Source organism: Fistularia commersonii, chromosome 30 (genome assembly GCF_037954325.1).
Source record: "Fistularia commersonii isolate RoL2024-O1a breed Wild chromosome 30, RoL_Fcom_v1.0, whole genome shotgun sequence".
Classification (NCBI taxonomy): Eukaryota; Metazoa; Chordata; class Actinopteri; order Syngnathiformes; family Fistulariidae; genus Fistularia; species Fistularia commersonii.
Window position 1 is genome coordinate 8,655,471 of NC_141313.1, and position 19,233 is coordinate 8,674,703.

Consider the following 19,233-nt stretch of genomic DNA (forward strand, 5'->3'; position numbering starts at 1 on the left):
CACCGAGGAACTGTAATCAGAACAAGTCCGAACCACAGAACGGAGTCAAGAGCGAGGGGCCGGAGGGTTGTGGAAAAATGTGGCCGGCTTTGGAAGGAAACACTAACAATTTACGCGGAGGAGGCAAAAGGGGGGGCCGAGCAGCCACTGAGCGTAAAAACCCGGCTCTGGCTCAAAAGGTTAAAAGCAAGCAGCATCTCCGGTGCAGCCGGCCAATCACAGGCCGCCACACACCCACAGAGGGAGTGGAGGCGGCGTCCACAAGGCCCACCTACCTGCCAGGTACCTTTCCAGGGATGGCGAAGAGCTGTGGTTCCAGGAGTAGCAGCAGAAGGAGAAGAGCCAGACCAGTAGCGTTGCCAGCACCGGGACCAGGACCCAGAGGATCCGGGCCGCCGCCGGCTCGGCGAGCGCCCAGGCTGCCGGGGCGTCCATGCCGAAGGCAGAAGTCTGCACGGTCCGACTCTCGGAGTGAGACTGGAGTGGGAAGCGGTGGCGACCACAGATGGATTACAGCTGTTCCAGACGCCGCTCGAGAACCTCAGCCCACGTCAGCTCGGTGAGGGCGTGTGTGTGTGTGTATTTTACGAACTCCTGGAAAAGCTTGTAGGAAGGGGGGGGGGTGGGAGGAGTGGCTGTGAGTCGAACAGCGTCTAGCAGAGCAGCGAGCCACTCCCAGGAGGGATCCTAGCGTGGACCGGGAGGCCCAGAAATGCACCTGGGGGCGCTTGTTGCTCCGCGCTGGAACACCTGCCAGCCGGCGTCGGCGTAATGACAGGTGTGACAGATTCCTGAGCCCGTGAGCAAACAGAAAACTCAAAATAGACAGGAAACTATTAGAGGGGCCGGTTTCCCTGCTCTCATCTGTTGCCACGGTGACATTAGAAGCGTCTGCTGGCTGGCTTTTACCTGGGGTTAAAGCAAGTCAGATATTAAAGCAGGCTCAGCCGTATGTTGAGTTCGCGCCACAACAGTTCACCGGGTGTTGCTAATTCTCAATCCTGCTTTGGTTGACAAGATGCAAATTTGCGGTCACAGCTTTGGTTGCATAAGCGCAAAAATAGGCGCCGGCTTTCAAAAAAATCTATATCTGGGGATGGAGGTGGGGCAGAAGGGCGACAGGACTCCGCAGACTGTTGAGCAAGCCTGCCATCTTGTGGTTGGAGCTGGATCTCCATGACAACAAACAAAGCGACCGCTGGAGGAGGCAAGAGGTTTAATGTAGATCGTTGGAGCAGCACTCCCAGAATGTGTGTGTGTGTGGGTACAATTTAAGACAACGTTTAAAATCCATTTACAATGAAAGGGGGAGGGGGTAATAAAATGATAATAATAACAACATATCTGAATGGTAAAATTCATGAGGTCAAATGGAAAAAAAATGCAACAGTAACAGCATCTTCTGGTCCTCTCTTTAGTAGAAGCCGGAGTCCTGAGCAGCCCAGTTCGGTGTCTGTCAGAGAGAAGAGAGCAAATAAATCAATAAATGGCCTACAGCCGTTCAACTTCCAATACCATGGTTTGTTTTCCTCCTTTCAGTCGGAGGAACAGAGACGCGTCCAAAGCCTTTGTTTTCTTATGAGAACTCGTGCTGAGGTGCGGGTTTGACCGACATCAGTGTGCAGACAGCTGGGAGCTGCATTTCTAGTATTATTGTGAAGATTTGTGGAAAAGGGCAGCTTTGTTTTTCTTCTACTTGAACAGGAAGCTGATGGATGCCGTCCTACGGAGGCAAAGCCTTGAGAGGTTCTTCAACACATCGCAAGTTTAATGGTCGGAGCTTTGTGGAAACGTCTGAGGAACGTCACCTCGGAAAGGCTCAGAGAGGAGGGACGAGATGGGGTGTGTGTGTGTGAGTGTGTGTGTGTGTGTTTGGAGAGATCAGGGCAAAAACACCTGACTGCAGGTAGTTCTACCTCAATCTTTTCCATATATGTGTGTGTGTGTGTGTGTGTGTCAGACATGTTGGCATCCGAAAAAAAAGGCAACCTTTTCTTTTCCTTCTCCCTTCCTGTTAAAACTGCTGATGACTCATCCTGTGCTCAGGGGCACTCGCAAAAGTTTATCTCTGTCAAATGTCACAGAAAAGGCTGCTAACCCCCTCCCCCCACTTCATGAACACACGCGCACGCACACAAATATATATATAAAAAAAAAGGATGTTGTTTCTGTGCAGTGCTAGCAAACAAAGAACAAAGTGGTGCAAAAAGAGAGAGATAAACAGAAGCGTGTGGTGGATATCAGCAGAATCTTTGTTTACAAACCAGCCTGCCTGTCAACCCCCCTCCTGCAGATTCCCTTTAGTGTCCACGTGAGCCGGCCCTCGCGTCCACCTACTGAGTTCGCCCGGAGTTGATTGGCAGTTGCGTTCCAGCAGACGGGGGAGGCGGATTGAGACGAATGGGGCCCAAAAATAAAGACACACAGGCACGCAGGCGGGCCTGCTGATGCCACCCGAGCGGGGTTGTTGCGGGGCGAACGCTGTTAGCGGCGGAGATCAAACGCGCGAGTGAGATGAGACTTTTTGTTCGTTTTTGACGCGCCAGTCGGCAACGTCTCCTGGGGAGAGCGCCGACTGTCACATCCCGGCATGAAGCGCTGTGCCTGGGAACATTACGATCCGCCTCACCAACACCAGACCCCTCTCGGCGAGCGGGGCAGGGCTGGGGGTTCGTCGCTGGGTGTACCTCGTTCCTGTTGCTGTGCGCCACCTTCTTCTCGATGTTCATCGCCAGCATCTGGCTGCGGAAGGACAGGCTCTTGGTTTTCTCGATAACCTGCTGGTACGGCGACACGGCGTTGTTGCCCATCACCACGTGACCCTGAGCGGCGGAATCACAGGTGTTAGACAAACTGGGACGGTCATATGCTCTCTCTCACACACACACACACAAACACACACACATACATACATACCAGTTTGGAATCAATCTTCGCGTCCAACCTGGCGTTGCGGATGAGGTTGACGATCCAGCGCTCCGCCTCCTCTGGAGTCATGTTGAGCTTGTCGGCCAGCATGCTGGGAGGGTGCACGGGGGAGGGGAGGGACACCTTAAATTTCCGGTTTTAAATCAAACTGGAGGGACTGGGAATAACTGCTAAAAGGAGAAAAAAAAGCACGCACACACACCAAACGCACACTACCTGATGCTGATGCACTGGTGGATGCGACAGAAGGTCTCAAAGATGAAGAGGCGGGCGTTCTCGATGAAGTCCTCCAGGCAGGCCACTAGGAAGAAGTCGTTCACCAGAACCTGCGGGATAAAGATGGGGCCGCGTGTGTTTGGTGACGACTCACAGAAACCTGGACATCAGCGGTTAAAAGCGCAGCCGCAATTACACGCAATAGCGCCATTCTAGCAGACTGCACGATAGGCCACAAATCCAGAATTGAGAAATTATGCAACAAGTATTTATGGTATTCGGGCAAAGACATCCCGTAGTTTTCACGAAGCTGACGCTCTATTTTGACATGGGTGGAACTCACAGAGGGGCTGTGATTTTCTGGGCCTCGAAAATGTGGGTTTCTGCTATGCAAACAACTACTTTCTATGAAGGCTTTATAAGAGAAGCTGGAGGACTAAACCCTGTCCCAGAAGGTGAAATGCACATATTTGTGTTGCTGCGCATTCAGATTTCTTGAGCAGTCATGAATCCGAAACAGCAGCACATCAAGGGACCACGAGAAACAGACTCCGCTCTGGGATTTTACTAAAAGGCTGTGATGGGTGTGCAGGAAGTCACATGTGTTTATTGTACAGCAATTTTGTGCTAGCACACAGGTCGTAATGCTAACTTAGAAATAGCATTCAGGTCAGTAACAATTACTTTGTACTAACACGCAGGTCAGTAACAATAATAATAATTTATCCTTAATTAATCCATGTGGTTAAATTCATTCTCTGCAATTAACCCATCAAAGATGAACCATGAGCAGTAGACATGTACTTTATACTAGCACGCAGGTCAGTAACACTAATTTCTACCAACACATAAGTCACTAAAGCTAACTTTGTCCAAGTGCGCAAGTCAGTAACGCTAATGTGTGCTAACATGCAAGTCAGTAATGCTAACTTTGTACTAGCTTGGTCAAAGACAGATGGGGAAAATAGAGGTAATTCTGAAGGTCTGTCAAAAGTTCATGCATATTAATTCATTCAGACATTTCTCGTGCCAAATATTGAAATCCGATTCACAAGCCATTACTTTGGATTCACAACAAGGTTAATTAATTAATTAGATTCCTTTTAAATCGCCCCCCCAGACTAATGATGAACATACATAAACGCGAGCGATAATGCAATTCTGTGAAATCGCAAAATAGAACCCAATCATATAAATACGTGTTCCATATTTATTTTGTGTTTTGTATCCATGTCTTGTAAAACAAGTTTGCCCCCAATGACATTATAATATCCAGCTATCAAGCATTCCTTCATCAACCCAACAAGGGGATGCCAGGAGGTGACGAGTTTAAACATTTAGAGGAGCTTTTGTTGTTGTTGTGCTCTGAGTCCAGCGGCGGCGATAGAGATGGTGCCAGCAGAGGGTCAGCGAGCTCAAATCTTCGCCGGGGGTTTAAATACATTTTTGAGGTTTGACAGGGGCAGCAGCCGGAGCTCGGAGAAGTCAAAAGATGTTGAACCAGCCTGCTCCTGGCTGACACACACCAAAGCTCTGACTCCTCATTAACAACAGCTTAACTACTTTCTCACAGTTACCGCTAGCTGGCTGGGTATTTCCCCACGCATCCTCCTTCAAACCCTCACTCTCAGGACCTTTATGAAAAGCTTTCTGGATCGTAGACACATCCCTTTGGTAAATCAACTGGACGGTCAGCAACAGCCTGATCGTACCTTTACCTGTGTTTTCGATCACATCAGGCCATAAGTTACCTGATTGTGCTGCTTGGTTGGGCTAAGGTGTCTTTAGCCCCTTTCTCACTGAAGGAACTTTTTCCAGTTCCTAAAACCTTTTCAGGAACTAGACCATCTCTCCATGCATTCAAACAGCACAAGAACCAGTGAGCATAAACCTCAGTTACTAGAACCATTTTAGCTCCTACTTCAAGGCAGGGTCTTTTTATAGTTCCATAGGAACATATGATGTAGGTGCTTTTGGATTGTTCAAACCCATAAGTTCAGCGCATTACCAGTTACTTTTAAGCGATGGCCATTTTTAAGTACTATTGTGGTCGCTGGTCAACTGCTTTCTTGCAACAAAGTGGAGAAAGGGCTCCAAGCTCTTCTGTCCTGCTTCGCCACAGAGGGTTTCCGGGGCTTGCAGCAGAATGTAAACATTTTCTCCAAAATAAGTATGGAGTGAGCTACCTGTAAGTCCCTCACACAGCGAAACAGTGCTGTGAGGAAATAAAAACAATTCAACTCATCTGACAGTCCATGGTTATTTTTCCTGCCTGGCAGAACATAAACGCAGCTACGCTCTCCATGTTGTCCGTGTCGTCTTCCTCTTCTCCAGGGTGGTTTGTTTTAGAGTGTGACGCTGAAGGTGCACGTCACAGGTGACCGCGTCACGCCGCTCCCTACATGGTGACTGACCGCCTTTGGGCATGCAGCGAAGCTACAAGGTTCCCCTGGAGGAGGCTCATTCTTGGAACAAAAGTTGTGCTGGACCGATCTTGGAACTTATCTGTCTGAGAGCGGCTCATGTGCTCACTGATGAGTGGATTGACCATCTTTAAGTCACTTGGGTTTTAAACAGCTGAAGTTCACCGTTAACATGTCTGACAGGAGCAACCTCTCAGAGATGGAACAAGCAAATTTTTGTTATTTAAAAGCCCCGAAGGGACTTGATGAAAAAAAAAAAAACAAGTTCTAGTGAACTGCGTGCCTTCATTTGTCGCTCTGCTCCGTTCTCCTGTCTGACAGGACGGCGGGGGCATTTTCACGATTGCTGCATAATTCACGGCAAAAAGGCTACGAGCTAATTGTGCAGAGCCCTGGGAAGGAAGGGGAGGATGGATGGGGGGTGCAAAGTGGTCCAAAAGCACAATTACAAAAACTGCAGTCGGGGGGGGGGGGAGGTTCTCAAAATAGGAGGCAGCCAAGACCCAAATCTGACAGCTGTTCCGCTTTGGGAGGGGGGAGGTGGAAAAGAGAAAAAAAAAAAAAAAAAAAAAATGAGGAAGAGCAGGAGGCGGCAAATCAGGCCAGACATGGATTTGCTGAGGCTGAATGGCTGCGAAGTTTAAAAAATAAAAAATAAAAATGCCTGGGACTCGGAGATCAGTGCGCCGTGGCTAAGAGGAGCTTCGTCCCCCTCCCCCCCCCCCATTCCTCAGTCCCAGGAGGAACCTAACTTTCATAGCAACTGATGCTGGCGCCGTGACGAACGCGCCCCGTCAAGCAAGGGAACACATATATAACGGGGGGGAGGAGGAGAACTCACCGACTCGCACTCCCGGAGCTTCTTCTGGGCACTGTCAAAGTCGAAGTTGACGTAGAGGCACTCCACGAACTCGGTAATGGGGTCTTTGTAGGTGTAAGACTCCTGCCGGGGGGGGGGGGCGAGCGTTGGATCACGTGCTTATGGGAATTCTGACAACTCGCTGAGGTGCTGCGGGCGACCTCACCTGTTGGATGACTTTCACCAAGTCCTTCAGCACCTGCCGGCGTTTCCGCACGTCCTTGTTGGTGATGACGGCTGTGGTTAGGTACCGCAAGATGTGTGGGCACATTGTCTGGATAGCATTCAGATACCTGAAAGAGAGAAAGGTTGTTTTTTCCCTCAATGACAGACAACCGTGACCTTCGATGTCACGATCCTTCGACGCCGGGAGGACGACTCACTGAGGTTGGTAGAGGAAGAGCTCGATGATGTTGTCCCGGCCTTTTGGGTGGTTGAAGAACACGAAGAGGGACCAGTGGATGAGCCAGGTCCGCTGCTGGAGTGACTGCAGTGGGGAGCTAACGGACTGGGAGGGGAGAGGGAGAGCGTTAGGTTTTCACACAACAACCGCACCTTCTTACCCATGGTACATTAGAAGCTTTGCTGGTCAACAAACAGAAAAAAAGGCTAATTTTAGCACCTGTGCTATGATCACAAACGTAGAAGTGTGATGGTTTATGAAGCAGCAGAAAAGGAAAGCTATGCATGGGTTACAGTTCATGGCGCAGTGCTTAGTGCTTCTGCCTGCTTCTGGTTTGATTCCAGGAAGGGGCTTTCTGTGTGGGGTCTCCATGTTCTCCCTATGTCTGCATTTGAATGAGTATGTCTCAATATGATGTGTGAATGGTTGTATGACAATAGATGATAAGTGAAGGAGTCTCTCTGGAATGAGGTTTGAAAGGCTGTATGTCTATGACATGTGAATGGTTGTATGCCTCTGAGAGGTGGGAATGTGTGGGTGAATGATTGTATGTCTGCATATAAGTTATGAATGGTCGCCAGTCTCTCTATTGCGTATGAATGAGAGGGTAAATGGCTATGTGTCTGTGACATGTCAATGCACTAGTGAATTGCTGCAGGCTGCTCTATGACATAAGTATGAGAGAGCGAATGGTTGTAAGTCTCTGAGATTTTGTGGAGCAGAAATCATAAAGATTGGATCGGCAAGTTTGACTGGACTTCCAGAAACACTGGGAGACCTTCGAAGCTGCGAATCATGAGGTCTGAAAACAGAGGGGTGCATCTGATTGGGCATCTGAGACACTGGTTATGGCATTAACAGCAAGATGACGAAAGGGCAGACAGAAAACGCAGGAAATGTTGAAAAACACACATATTAATATTTGTAATAATTGTATTACATAGGCCGTGTTGTTTATTTCACGGGCCACGTTATTTTTACCTACATTGTTGTCAATGGTCTCCTTGAGTCGGGTGAGATCCTCCATGGCTGCCTCCCAGTTCTGCATCAGGATCTCAGAGGCCAGTTTGCCCCACAGGGAGCTCAGGGCGTTCCTGTCTGTCGAGGGAACCTGCGCCGGAAAACGGTTAGCGATGAAAACAGCGAAACGGAAGTACAGCTTATCCTATGCACGGAGCAGCACACACATACACGTCGTGGTTCTTACCAGCACACGGAAGAAGTAGAGGTACTCCGCGGCACCAGAGTAGTTACCACACTCGTACTGGAATTTGGCGTACCGGTACAGAGTGTCCAGGTACTCCTGACGGAACTGTAACACAACAGTGAGCAAAGGACACAGAAGCTTAGCTTTAACGGCCTCCAGCAGCAGAGAACTATCAAAAGACACAAACTTATTTTATAATATTGCAATTGATGGACAACTGAAAGCAGATGTGGTACTGTTCACTACTATCCTACAGCTTGCTGGTGTTTGCGTGTCTAAACGAAAATAGATTATTTCCAGTGGTCGCGAACCCCAATTGTATTGTGTTTTACATCTGGTGTTTGTGAGCAACGTGCAGTTAGAAGGCACAAAAAGAAAAGGAGAGATGGTTTTCGGACGGTAATCCGGCCACTGTGTGAGTAGTATCAGTGGATGTCATGGTGTCTGAGAAGTGAGCGACACGTCTAGCTCACAATGGCAGCTGGTTGTTATAGCAATAAAGATAGTGAGAAAAAAAACAAAAAACAGTGTGTCACCCACAGTAAGATTATTGTTTGGTGCGATTTATGAAAGAACAGGAAGTTTGAGTGAAATGTCAAAACTCACATTGTGTTTCTCTGACAGATAGTCGAAGAGCATCCTCCCGTCCCTGATGAAGAATGAATAAAGGGATCAGTTACACATTGAACTTGGAGCGAATTATTGTTGTGATGACAAACACTTGTGATGCCATCAGGCACGGGGGAATGTCTTTGAGAGAAGAAAACGCCTCGGACAAGACCTTGTGGACTGCATCTGCCGAGTGGTCTCGGGGTCTTCGAACATCTTCACTATGGGCTCCGTCTCTGACTGGAGTTGCTTGAGTTGAGCCACCACAGTGCTCCTCTTCTCCCTCAGGGCTGCAAAAACAGCATTATTGGTAAAAGGACGAATGTATGGCGTCACAGTCAAGGAGGGGGCAGATCACTTCCTCGCTTACAATGTGGGATATCCTTGTCCGGATACAGATTTTTGTACACGTCCATGGCGAAGTCCACCATGTTGGTGTCGCTGAGAAGGTCCAGCTTTCCTTGGAGGAGCTCCTTTTCATTGTAGATCTGTGGCAAATAAAGAGGCAGCGGTTATAGGCATTAGCAAGCCATACATTTCAATTTATTTTTTATGGATTCAGCATTTACTGTGGCAGATCTATTACTCCGGGGGGGTGAAATTCAAAGCGATGTGGTCGATTTAATGGCAATTTCGTCAGAATGAACACTCAAATGACCCCTAATCAAGGCTCCAAACAATAGCTTGCAAATAGTATGCTGTATTTACTGAATGAGGTCCATCTCTGAACAGAATATATGCTTTTCACCTGACAGATTTCATTTTTGTTCAGTTGCTGCACTTTTTTCGTGGAAACCGGTAGGTAAATGAGCAATTATTCAATTTAAAAGTAAGCTAGGAATGGCCTTACAACATTGGATTCCGGAGCTAATATAAACGCAAAAAAGAAAGAAATATATATAGGCAAAAAAAAAGAAAAGATAGTGAATATCAGGGTATTTATCCTTTTCCACCTCACGACACCCAGATGCAGACCATGTCCATTTGTGAGAAACACAACATGATACCAAGAGGCAACACAGAGCAGAAACTACCTCCAGTTGGATAATCTTGTCAATGACTGGAATTCTATGGAGCCAAAGTAAGGTTTGGTTACTGGTGACAAGTTGACAGATTTTCCACATAGAGGCTTCATTCATCCATGGATGAATGGATGAGCCGTGGATTAAGGTGGAGGTTCTGGAAGCGACTGGCATAACCAGCAACATAATGTCATTTTATATCAAGTTTAATATGAAAAACAATATTGTATTATATTAAGAAAACATTAGGTGGAAAAATAAATTGTTACATATGATGCATTATTTTTATGGAAAACAAGAATCCTCATTGTTGTTAATTTCATCTGTCAGATATCAAACATCAGGAACATGAACTTGTTATTCACAAAAATCTTTAAAATTGCGGTTTTTGAGAAATACTAAGCACCTTGGAAGTAACAGGAGGAGAAAACAAGAGGCTAGTGCTTGTGTGCTAGATCCAATCGTGTTTATGTTTAATAACGTAAATACTAAACGTGACAGTGCGTTTCTTTTACTCTGGACTGATATCAGCACGGACCCAGTTGTCAGAACAACGTTCTGATAAACCCCACATTTTAGTCATACACCAAGAAAATAATCTTAGAATTTGAATCCCTCAAACCAATGCTCCATCAAGGTCCCGTCATGTCCGGTGATGGAACCACTGTGAGGTCCGCAGAAACCGATCGCACTTTTGTTCCAACGGGCATTGTTACCAGTTACTGCTAGCTACTAGTCTGATTAATTTCATCAAAACCTTGAGAGATTTTTGACATTTTATTATTCAAATAGACGGGGCAGGCTTGTTTTCGAAGACAAATAAAAACTGTCGCGCAGTCATTGCATGTTGACAAAAAAAGCCGGCTGCACAGCAGTGACGCTAACAGTTCGTTTGAGCCGGTTAATGCTAGCGTTGACTGCGTAGCCTATCTACACATTTAACGGGTTGAAATTGAATATAATCAATATGTGATCAATGCGCATGCCGATCAGAGCCGCTCATCCCGTCAGATATAAAATCGGGTACAAATTGAACGTTTAAGCTAGAATTTAGTGTAAATTCGGCACAGTGGCAGGGCTAACAAACGTGACTGCGAGCTAGAGCTAGCCGGGCTGTGGGGGCTCGGTTTAAGCGACACTACCATTTCCTGCAATAACTGTCAAATTACAAGAAAACAGACACATAAGTCGACGTACCTCTTTGACAGAAAGGAACTCCAGAAGGGGAAAAACCAAATGCCGATCCAAAAAATGTGCTATCTTGGTTGTCAGATCGTACTCCGCCATCTTGACTGGCTTCAAAAGGGAACTTTATTGAGAACCTGCTACAGACACGACGCAGCAGACGTTCGTCATCGCACATGATTTCCCGCCCTCCTTTCCCCATCTTATTATCATTAATATTAATATTATTATTATGTTGATATTGAATTATACTGTTATTGTGATCCCAACTTCTACACCACTACTGATACCACTGTCACTAATAACAATAATGATCTTCTTTTTGCTTTTCCCTTCAGGGGTCGCCATGGTTAATCAACCTTCCCCATCTCGCCCTATTCTCTGTATCCTCCTCTCTCTCACCAACTACCTTCATATCCTCTCTCCCTATGTTCATAAATCTTCTCTAACATTTGCTGTTCCTTTGATAGATTTATTCCTGATCCTATCCATCCTGGTCACTCGCAAAGAGAACCTTAGCATTTTCACGACAGATCACAATGTCATCTGCAAACATCATGTTCCATGGAGATTCCTGTCTAACCTCATCCGTCAGCCTGTCCATCACCACTGCAAACAAGAAGGGGCTCAGAGCTGATCCCTGACGGAATCCCACCTCCACCTTGAACGTCTCTACTACCCCTACAGCACACAGCACTACTGTCTCACAGATAGCATACATGTCCCGCACCACTCTGACATACTTCTCTGCCACTCCAGATTTTCTCATACAATACCAGAGTTCCTCTCTTGGCACCCTGTCCTTTGTAGGTGTAAAAAAAACACAATGCAGCGCCCTCTGGCCTTCTCTGTACTTCAGGACCAACTTCCTTTCCACTCTTCATCCTCCTCAATGCTTTCCTCACTTCACTTTTACTAATCTGTGCTACTTTGTTGTCTACAATAGTCACCTCTCTTATCCTTGCCCCGCTTTCATTTTTCACATTCATCAGCTCTTTAAAGTACACTTTCCATCTTCCCACCTCTCTTCTTGTCAATGCATTACCCTCTCTTATCACTAATCACCCAGACCTGTTGTACACCCTCTCCATCTTTATCTCTCTGTTTCGCCAACCTGTACAGATCATTCTCTCCCACCTTACTGTCCAACCGAGCATACAAGTCATCGTACACCCTCTGTTTTGCCTTTGCTATCTCTATCTTCACCTTACGTTGTATCTCCCTGTACTCCTGTCTGTTCTCGTCAGCCCTCTCAGTATCACACTTCTTCTTTGCCATTTTTCTTTATATACCCCTGCGCTTACTCATTCCACCATCACTTATCGGTATCTACTTTCCTTCCAGATGACACATCAAATACTCTCCTACCTGTCTCCCTGCTAACACTAGCTGTAGTTGTCCAATCATCTGGAAGCTCTCCCTGACCACCAAGGGGCTTCTTCAGTTTTGAAGAAGAAGCCTCAGTTCTGAAGAAGCCTCTTGGATGAGGGGTGAAATTTCTTCAAGCAAAGAAATTGGAGTTGCCACGACATGAAGATTTTGACAAGAATGTACCATGACCTGGACGATTGAGAACCTCCACAGTTGTCAATGATAATATTGATAATGGTAATTATAATAATGCTATTATCATTATATCACCACCACTACAGCCACTACAGCACCACAGTCAGTGTGTAAGTAGTTCGTGCGGCATAAATAATGTAAAAAATAATGAATAAGAAAAACACAGAGGTCAGATTTTCTTCACAATTATTTCACATCGTCTTGATTTAGACAGCAATGGACTATTTGGATCTCGATTTGGGGGTAAAATTAGAAAAATGAGACATGGTTTAAAAAAACATTATGCTTAATGCTTTGGGCCTCAATTGAAACACTGAATTTTATTAATTATGCATGTAGAAAATAGTAGGGGTGGTTATTATGTAACCGTTATTTCGTAATGGTTGGGAGCTCCATATAGGTGTGATGTCAGAATATCACATTTTATAAAAAGTTTATATTAATTGGTTAGAATATTAATGAATCAGTGAATTTAAAGGAAAGAAGCAATGTGTGAATGTAGTTTATCTGTTTTGTCAAACTGTATCTCACTTATTACATCCAGTTGATAAATATAACTTACCAGCCACAGCTTCATACAGGAGACATAGATCAGAGATATGATTCAGAATATCTGATCAAATGTATGGACACAAAGTTGCATTTGGGATAAAAGTAGAGGTGTCTCTGCATGTAGGACTAGATCTTGAAGGTTCCTCTGGTGCCGGCTGTTCCGAGTGATGCCAAATAAGGTTATTCCGGAATACAGAACAAGTCACGAATAAAAATATATTTCCAGGGCTGTGCCGTGATCAAGCTACTGCTGTGGTTATCTCCTCCCACCCTCGTGGCTCATACGAAACCCAGAATTATCTGGCATTATTCACAGCATATTAAAGAAAATCTCATCGGTTTGATGTGACACCTGAAAAGTACTGCATGCTGGTGCGGAGAGATAAGTCCAAATAAACCAGGGGATTTGACTGGTGACTGGCCCTGTGGTCGGACTTGGCTGTTCTAAAGTCTCTGTCATGATATTGACCTCGGATCGGGGTTTCAGGATCCAAATTAGCATTGGCTGGTGAAGAAGGTATTAAAAGCACAGCCTGCTGGGGCGCTTTCCAGCTCCTGTCAATAGTCATGGAGGACGATCCACTCTCCCTCTGAGTCACTCCTGGTTGTTTCCAGCAATGCAATGTCACTTTGATACAAAATCCCCCAATAATGGGAAGGACGAATATTGATTAATATGGTTTTACCTCATACTCATTAATTATCTGCCATATCATTCATCCATTTTCTATACTGCGTGTCCTGCGCTGTGGGTAGTAGGGGCTGCTGGAGCCTATCCCAGTTGTGATTGGGTGAGAGGACCCCGGACTGCTCGCCAGTCAATAGCCACGTATAGATACATACCCACCATTCACCTCTCATTCACATATCACATAGAGACACGACCATTCACTCTCATTCAAGCATCGGACCAATTCCACGGTGTCCAACAACCCCATGCAGACATGGGGAGAATATAGAAATTCCACACAGAAGGTGCCTCATGTCTGAGGTGAAACAAGGACCTTTGCTCAGAAGAAGCATTTGCAGGCTAATGGGGGTGGGAGAGGTATCTCAGCAAGATGATGGCTGAGAATCCGTAATTTGAAATGATTTAAAATGAAATTGCTCCACCAGATAAACAACAACACTGTTTCGTTGCACAAGGTTGTGTGTGCGTGTGTGTGTTAGTGTGTGAGTCACCCGAACATGTGATCACCTGTAGATACAAAAATACCACCTTACATCATCATCCCACATAAGCTTTTATGATTTAGGGCCCATTTGCCACTTGCACAGGAGTGTCGAGACAGAGGCTTTCTGTCCATGAAGACGCATCTCGGGGTAAAATGAAGAGAGGCACTCGGAAAGAGGCGGCACTGAAAAACTTTCAGGGAAGTGCTGTCTCACCTCTTTGTGTCGCAGTTGCCTCCACTTTCTCAGGTGCCGTGGCTGAATTTGACATTTTCATCAGTTGTTGAATCGCTAGGCGATGAATTCCCACATGAAATCTCCATAAAAGCGTGCGTCCGCGCCACACACAAAAAAAAATCCCTTACGCTAAGAAATGCCATTTTCTCTGGCACACATCCCTGTTTTGCCCCCGCCGCTTCTCTGTCCACGCTCGAGGCCAAGCCATATCCCTGCTCAATCTCGGCGTCTGGCTGCCTTCCACTCCCATTTTTTATGGAAAGAGCCAGCTGGACCTTATATGGTTGAATATGTAATAACAACAAAAGAGCAAGGAAGATGAGAATGAAACAAATCCATCACCGGCGAGAGTAATGTTCAATGGGAAATATCATAAGCGTGTAATATCCTCTCCTGGAGGATGGTTCAACGCAGGGTGGTGTTCTGAACCGCTGCACTCTGGAGCCGGAGTGTATCGAAATATGAATTTCCATACTCTGACAGTACACCAGGGGGAATGTGCAAATAAAACAGCAGGGCTGCAAAGCTTGAGGTGGAACCCAGAACTTCTATGTTCTGCTGGAGGAGTTCACTTGTACTCTATCAATAATAATAATTCATTCATTATTCATAATCTATACTGTTTATCTTGGACTCAAGGTTGTGGAGGGGCTAGAACCTATCCCTGCTGTCATTGGGCGAGAGGCGGGGTTCATCCTGGACCGATCACCAATCGATCACAGGGCCACATATGGAGGCCCTGTGATCGATTGGTGATCGATTGGTGAACGTAAAAACAATTCACCACCGTTCACGATGTATGGAAAGACATGCAAGCATTCGCTGTCATTCACATGTCTGGAGAATTCAGGATCTCTAATAAACTAACCACTGCACCGCCGTGCCTCCCTAATAATAAATAATAATTAAAAAAAAACAAAACAAAAAAAAAAAACAAGCCAACCAAGTGACACTGGCAGTTTTGCAGTCACCAAGCAACAGCAAGGCACAGTCCCTCACTACCAAGCCTTGAAACCGCAGGTTTGACTCGCTAAAACTACCGGTGGAAATAGTGAGGGAATCTGAATGAACGTGTAGCCCGAGGCCACTCACCAGTGATAAGTCCTGCGTAATAAACTGAACATCTATATCTCATGTGACTGCTTGTTTCACTGGCTCTGGCCGCACCTATAAATCAACTTTCACGGACATTTTTATAACCGTAAAAACAGACATGGCCACTTGTAATTGTTGATATTGGTTGGTAGCTCTCAGGCCGGACGCTTGACTTCTGCCCATCGTGGAAGCGCCAGAACCCTGAATGCTTCAGCCAAAGAGGCATTCAGGATGCAACTACCAGAATAAAGAAAAGGGAAAGGAAATATGGGAAGAAACGATCATACTGCAGCAAGTCATGAATGCTGGGTTTTATGTTGATGCTTGTTTTCTGTGTGATTTTGGGGTGCAAGGAATTATGTTTTGTTTTTTTTCCTGGAATTGAGCAGGAACAGTCAGTTGTGTTTCAGGCTTGTGTGCCGTGGCTGTGCCCAACAACAGCTATTGCATATTAAACAGGCGTTTTACCATCAACTGGGTGTTTTCCCTGACTTAAACAATTTTCTGCCGGGGATAAAACGGACAACTCCAGTGTTTGTTCTCAGCCTTGTCACCAGGAGCTAGCTGCATCCATTCACACCCCCAGCTCATAGCTATATCTGTTATTGAAATAGAAAGTACCCATCCAGCCTTGGGAGAGGAAGAATGCGTACACAGAGCTCTACTTCTTATAATTACAGAATGTTTGACAAACCTGCTATGCACTTTATTCAGTTTGACTGACTCACTCGCTGTCAATCCATTAACCGTCATTCATTCATTGTCCATTAGGCTTATCCCACACTCAGCGCGGTGGGGGTGCTGGAGAATACTCCTCTCATTGGGCGAGAGGCGAAGTTCTACCCGGACTGGTTGCCAGTCGATCACGGGGCCGCATATGGAGATATACGACCATTCACTGTCATTCACACGCTCTCATTCGCAATTCATATAGAGAGAAAAAAATTCATGCTCTCATTCAGTTGTCATTTAGAGACCAGCGATGCTGCATGGCCTAGAAACAGTAACAATGACAAAAAGAGAAGCAGAGCTAGAGGTTGCAGAGATGAAGATACTAAGGTTCTCTTTGGGAGTGACCAGGATGGATAGGATCAGGAATGAGTCCATCAGAAGAACAGCGCATGTTAGATGTTTTTGAGAGAATGTCAGAGAAGCCAGACTGAGATGGTTGGGTCATGTACAGAGGAGGGATAGTGAATATATTGGTAGATGGATGCTGGAATTGGAGCTGCCAGGCAGGAGGTCTAGAGGAAGACCAAAGAGAAAATTTATGGACGTAGTGGTATAGAGTATAGAGGTAGCTGGTGTGAGAGAGGAGGATACAGAGAAAAGTTTTAGATGGAGAAAGTTGATTCACTGTGGCAATCCCTGAAGGGAAAACCTGAAAGGAGAAGAAGAAGAAAATAATTTTCCCATTTAAGATAACAGAAAACAAATTCATTTGTTCCAACCCCCCTAAAAATTTACAAAATAAGGATATTAATGTTGAAAAACCCTGAAAAAGAATTATATTAAAAATATAAGGGACATCAAAAAGAAAAATCATGGTTATATTGACATGCTATATCGGTCATATAGAAAGCGATTTGTATCATAAGGGGCCACTAAATGTATATATTATATATGTATTTCTACATATATAATATATAATCCATCCATCCATCTTCCCCTGCATATCCGGAGTCGGGTCACAGGGGCAGCAGCCGGAGCAGTGAGGTCCAGGCCTCCCTCTCTCCAGCTGCTAGATTACTTAACTAACTCAGTAATAGCGCCTTTATCAAGTTAGCTTTCCCACCACACTGAATTTAAGAGTGAAATAAGGAATTGTGAGCGGCCATGCGAGACACACACTCACACCCCTGCAGCACCTCATCTTCAAGTACAAATTAGTGGAGCAAAAAAAAGAGCTTGTTCACTGTCAAGTCCAAGTATGGCTTTTGGTCAATAACAAATTGGCTCTTTTCACGACAGCTGTACTGAAGGGATTTTTATTTTGTCAGCCTTGAAGTGCCAACATGGCCGTAGCCGTCTGCCCGTCTGCGGGAGCAGCTTGCATGTGTGTGTGGTGGTGGAGTGAAACCTAAGCCAACATAAATGCAGTTTGCATTTATGTTAAGAGAAGTGCTCGCAATTGGTCAGATGGTGCGCACACCTTGCCGGAGATGTTCTTGCAGCATCTTCACTGCACAGGACAGCGATTACACATGATGCAACATGAAGGGTGTTTGTCCGAGACTTGGCTCAGGAGCTCGTCGGAGGGTGCGAAGACGTCAAAATGTGAAATCAGAATCAGAATCAGAAAAAACGTTATTCGTCCCCGAGGAGCAATTGGGGGAAACTTGGGGCAGGAGCATCAAATTTGGAACATCAATAAATATATGGGTGAATATATATATATGTAATAAGATAAGATAAGATAAGATAAGATAAACTTTATTGATCCCCATAGCGGAAATTATTTTGTCACAGCAGCGTAACAGATTACAAGAATTATAAGAATAAATATGAATATAAATAAGAATAAATATGAATATAAATATAAATAGATAGATAATTTGAAAAACCAAAAGACATCCACAAGTAAATCGACAGCAGAGAGAGCCGAAAGAAGACGAAGAAGAAGAAGAAGAAGAAGAAGAAGAAGAAGAAGAAGAAGAAGAAGAAGAAGAAAAAGAAGAAGAAGAAGAGAGCAACAATAGCAACAATATCAACAATATCAAGAAAGACAGTAAGGGTGAAAGTACTGTGGACAACCAAAACTAAACAACATAAACAGAGTGACAGTTGCAATGCAATGATAAGAACAAAATAAAGAAACAAAAATAGGCGGGAAGCGAGCGGGCTGAGACCAACAGGATAAAAAATACATGACAGAGTTGGGACATGACACATAAGCCAATGGGGTGAGGTAGTGAGGTTGTGGTAGTGAGGTGTGGCGTCCAGACTGTGGGCGCAAAGGAACATCTGGGGTATATAGGTATAGGTACTTTATAGGTATAACACATAACTGTAAAGAATTGTGCAAATTGTACCATTGGACTGTGAAGTAAGCTGCGCTCTGCATTTATATAATGAATAGATCATGAGCGGAATTTCACTCGGCGATGAGGTGTTTGCAGGGTTGCTGGGAATCGAGGAGTTGGACGGCTCTGGGGACAAAGGTTGCTCTTCTCTTCTGGGTTTTGCAGGCGGGGCAGCAGAGTCTGCAACCCGAGGGGAGCCACTTGAATGCCGTGTTTAAGAAATGGGACCGCTCTTGAAGGATCTTTTTGGCTGTTTTTAAGATTTGAGATTTGAAAAGCTGCATCATAGCAACTGATCGATCGTCCGGCGCCTCGATAGTCGTTCCCACCTGAAACTCAGCTTCCAGCCCCGACACCCTTCATCCTGAAACATTTCACACTGTAAAAAAAAAAAAAAAAGGGAAATTCAAAAACTGACTGCGAAATGCCTCCTGAGTTCTGCAAATGTCAAACCGACAATTGAAGGCAGCATAGAGAACTGCAGCAAGAGGAATCACACATGGAGTGGAGTAAACCTCAAGGTTAAACAGCCAAAAATAATGGATGTAATTAAGAGGGAAAACTGGGAAGGAAACCTTATTCAGTCATCGGAAACATAATTCAGTCATTTTTAAAAAGAGTCCTTATTTGTCCACGGTAGTGCAATGGTTATTCCGACTTCTGCTTGCGTTTCCTCCAGGTTCTCCGGCTTCCACTCAAAATCCAAAAACATGCAGGAGGCTCATTGGAGCCCCT

General features: G+C 45.3%; 1 protein-coding gene across 1 annotated transcript; it reads right to left on the reverse strand.

The window, feature by feature from the left end:
- Positions 1-1,199: 1,199 nt before the first annotated feature.
- On the reverse strand, positions 1,200-10,968 carry eif3eb (eukaryotic translation initiation factor 3, subunit E, b). The gene is made up of 13 exons (XM_086177677.1): positions 10,865-10,968; positions 9,016-9,133; positions 8,818-8,935; positions 8,643-8,685; positions 8,037-8,141; positions 7,815-7,940; positions 6,810-6,934; positions 6,593-6,719; positions 6,409-6,510; positions 3,145-3,254; positions 2,917-3,019; positions 2,688-2,822; positions 1,200-1,453 (listed from the first exon to the last, which is right to left on the reverse strand). The coding sequence occupies exons 1-13, from the start codon at positions 10,952-10,954 to the stop codon at positions 1,415-1,417; spliced, it is 1,341 nt and encodes a 446-aa protein (XP_086033803.1). The 5' UTR covers positions 10,955-10,968; the 3' UTR covers positions 1,200-1,414.
- Positions 10,969-19,233: the final 8,265 nt, after the last annotated feature.